The sequence below is a fragment of the Myotis lucifugus genome, unplaced genomic scaffold (assembly GCF_000147115.1).
Source record: "Myotis lucifugus unplaced genomic scaffold, Myoluc2.0 scaffold_109, whole genome shotgun sequence".
NCBI lineage: Eukaryota > Metazoa > Chordata > Mammalia > Chiroptera > Vespertilionidae > Myotis > Myotis lucifugus.
In genome coordinates this window covers 503,221-506,999 of record NW_005871157.1, presented here as the reverse complement: position 1 = coordinate 506,999, position 3,779 = coordinate 503,221, and the positions used below count along the sequence as shown (strand labels likewise).

The 3,779-nt window shown below is 57.4% G+C and overlaps 1 protein-coding gene across 1 annotated transcript in view; it reads right to left on the bottom strand.

The window, feature by feature from the left end:
- Positions 1 to 551: 551 nt before the first annotated feature.
- Positions 552 to 3,779, bottom strand: part of CHST14 (carbohydrate sulfotransferase 14) — a 3,983-nt gene continuing 755 nt past the window's right edge. The window contains 3 exon segments of the mRNA XM_006093134.3: positions 552 to 3,261; positions 3,263 to 3,352; positions 3,354 to 3,720. Coding sequence (XP_006093196.1) covers positions 2,344 to 3,261; positions 3,263 to 3,352; positions 3,354 to 3,720 — 1,375 coding nt within the window. The 3' untranslated portion in view covers positions 552 to 2,343.

Below are 3,779 nucleotides of genomic sequence, written 5' to 3'. Positions count from 1 at the left end.
TTAACCTCTGTATTCATTCCTTCTTCCCTCAACCCCCACCTTTCACAATCTCCATCTCCATCTCCCTCTCTCTCTCTCTCTCTCTCTTTCTCTCTCTCTCTCTCTCTCTCTCTTCTGGCTCTGAATTGGGAGCACACAGACCTGGGTTGGACTTAGGGCGGGATACTTACCCTCTCTGTGCCAGTTTCCATGTCTCTAAAGCATTGGGCTGTTGTGAAGACTGAGATGAAGTAAACATAGCAGCTGGGCCCAGCAGCCTCTGGGTTCTCTGGGTTCTGAGTGGCTGCTATAGGTCTGAAGCGGCAGTTCCCAGCCAAAGAGGAAGAAGCTGGGGCAGAGTCGGTGTGGGGCCCATGAGGGGCAGAAAGCTCAGAGGACTGACTGGCAAGCACAGGAAGTGAACCCATAGGTCAAAGGGGCTCTACCCAGAGGCCGCTCTGATCTCCAGTGCTGGGCGGACACAGTGTCCTGGCTTCTCCCCTATCCCCACAGGCCTCGAAGGGATCAGATATTCAACTAGCATCTCAAAGAACAATCACTGAACCATGTGCTGGGATGGGCCCTTTTACTCATTTTGTTTTCATTAATCCTCACAGCAATCGGCATAACATAGGTGTTATTATTCCCACGAGACAGTGGAGTATGTGGAGGCTCAGAGAGGTGGTTAGGCAGCTGGTGAGCAGAGGTGGGACTTGATCGGTCTGGGTGACTCCAAGTGCAGTGCTCTCTGTCCTGTAGCAAGATATACACCGTGGTTCTGCTGAGCCATATACATGCGTATTGTAGGCCAGTCCCTTGGCTAGGTTCTGGGAACAAGACAGACATGGTCTCAGCTTCACACAGTTCAGTCTCAGTGGAGAGACTGACAAGTAACTGGGCCATTACAACAGAGCATGGTAAGTGCTATCTGAGGTGGAGTCCCCTGAGCCAAGGGGGCCCTAAAGAGTGGCACCTGACCCAGACAAGGGATCAGATAAGGCAAGTAAGGCCTCCTGGTGAGTCATGGCAGAGAACCATGAGTGTCCATAGAAGCCCTCTTCCCCAACTTCTCCTCCAACGCCAGGCCAATAGCAAGGCTAGCTATACATCCTCCCACATCGCCCACCACTTCTTCTGGACCTAAGTCAGCAAGAGCCTGCTCCTCACTCAACCTCCTTGCCTTCCTTGTAATTCTCAAGGCCAGAATATAGTAACCTCCCCTTGCTCACAAAACAATCCCCCTTTTCATCTGGGGGCCTCCTTAGTCAAGAACTATTCCTGCCTAAGAGGAGTAGGAGCCAGTGTCTCATACCCACCTCCTTCTTCAGGGAATAAGCCATGGGGGTGTGCCATTCCTAATGGGGTTTGCCCAGCCAGCGGTGGCAGCCCAGAAGCTGAGTCAGTGATCAGGTATGGCCTATGGGAAGCTCCCCAATTCTCCATGCTACGGCAGTGGCCCACCAGTCTGGCCCAAACAAGTTACATTTTGTCTTCCTTTCTGTACCTGCAAGCTCCCTCTCCTGACCTGGGGAGATGGACATTTGGGAGATTTGCTCGATGCAGAGGAGCTCAGAAGGAGAATCAGAGATGCTGACTTTGTGTACAAAACATCTTTAATAAAAATGCAGCTATTAGAAAAACAAAGCTTTCACAGGGTTCTATCAAAAAGTACAAATTTTAAATAAATGTGTCAGAAAAGTGACAGCCAGATACACCAGCCACAGTCACAGCCTTGGGGGAAGGGAGGAGGTGCCCAGAGCTCCAAGAAGAGGCTGGGCACAGGGTTCTTTGGATGCCTGCAGGGGTGGGTCCTGGAGCTACCAGGCAAGAGCCCTAACTCAGTGTTCCTTTCCTTGGAAAAACAGAAAGGACATGGCAAGTGTAGGAAACTGAGTCTGAAACAGAAAGGCACAAAAGTTATTTGTAAGGCATGACTTCTAACTCGTAGATGAACGGGTGACCATAGCCACAGGGCCCCTGGCTCTGGTTGTGCTCCTATGGGTGCCACCTCTGGGTTTGGCCACAGGTTACGGTGGGCCAAGTGCCCAATCCGTGCAGTTAGTCTACAGAACAGATGTGTTACTTCACTGGCAAACTGGTATCTGGCTCTGCCAGGATAAGGAAGATCATACTGGCCCCAAGAAATGCCCCCAATGGGAGAGCACCAGGCCTCCTGTCCAACCCCGTCCTCTGAGCCATGTTGGGCACCCACCCTGGACAAAAAACTTCCAAGGGCCGTCCCTGTCATCCAGATATCTGGAGAAGCTCCAGGCTCAGACAGAGCCAGGATTTCTCTGAATGGCAGGCACGAGAAGCTGGCATTGTCAAAACCAGTCTCCAGCAGCTGCTGGCCCATACCCATGGTCACTGGTGACAGGCCTCCCTCGTGACATTGGGCAGTGGGTAGGCAAAGAGGGAGAAGTCCAGGATATACTTAGGCAGCAAATCCTGCAGCAGGGACCGTGGGGCACTGCACAGGTGGTAGTGCAGGCTTTCCTGGCTGGCAGGCCGGTACCAGGCCTGGCGAGCTGGGAATCGGACATGGGGTGGTGCCCGCACCCACTCCAGCACCTGGTTGGCATCAGCCTCCAGCCTCTCATAGGAGCCTACAAAGTCATAGCGGACAGCACAAGGCTGGCACAGGTGGTACACAGGCATCCAATGCTCATTCATGCGCTCAGGGTCCTCGTCTACTAGGTACCTCAGGAATTCAGGGAAGGTGACATCGTCCCCTGCAGGGCTGGGCCCAGCTCCTGCCCTGTACCTTCTCACGATCTCAGCCCCATAGCGCTGCTGGTACTCTCGGATCTCGCCAAACTTATTGCGATAAGCAGAGAGAAGGCGTTCCAAGGGGTCCCGCACAAACAGGAACTTGAAGTAGTGCTGCAGGCGGTAGCGGATCTCCTCAGGCCGCAGGTCGGCCAGGAACACCAGGTCATTGCGGTGGTCCATCTTGAGGCGGACGTCCACGCTGTCCAGGACGCCCGCCAGCACCTTCAGCACCCGCTTCCAGTTGGAGCAGGCCACTTTGGGGACGTAGCAGTAGAGGAAGTGGTAGCGATCACTCACGAGGATGTGGCGCAACAGGGTGCGCCGCTGTCCCACCGGCAAGTCCCAAGGGTCCCGGGGCATGCCCGGCTGTCCGCACACTGCCCGCAAGGTCCGGTTTCGGATGTCCTGCCTCACCTGCAAGTCCGAGTCCCCGGCATCCAGGGTCAGCCCCCCAGGCCGGCGGGCCGTCCCGCGCCAGGCTGCGCCCTCGCGGTTGGAAGGGTGCAGGGGGAAGGGGCTTCATTTCGGCCAGGATACCCCGCTCGATCATGAGCAGCAGCCCGCTGGAGGCCACGATCACCGCGAACATCAGCATGGACGGGCAGCAGCAGGGGCGGCGCCCCCAGCCCGGCCCGGGCCCGGCCCAAGGGGGCCCGCTTCAGCGCCCGGCCCAGGGGCTCGGCGCCATTTGGGGCCGCCAGCGGGGTCAGCGGGCCGGGGGAACATGGTGCCTCCGGTGCTGGGGGCCTGCGCCGGGCCGGCCCGATCCCGGGCTGCCTGTCCGGGGAGACGGGGCTGCGGCTTGGGGCCCCGCCGCCGAATGGTTTGGGGGCGCAAACGGCGGCCCGGGGTTCAAGGGAGGTGAGACGCTTTACCCGAGACACAGGGCCACGCGGGAAGCGCGCCCGCTTCCCCAAACAGAGGCGCCGAGATCGGGCTGGCGGAGTAGAGATGCTGAGGGGCGGGAGACTGGGGGCGGTCCGAAGAGTACGAAGGAAAAACAACCGGGGCCGGAAATTCTCGCGCCC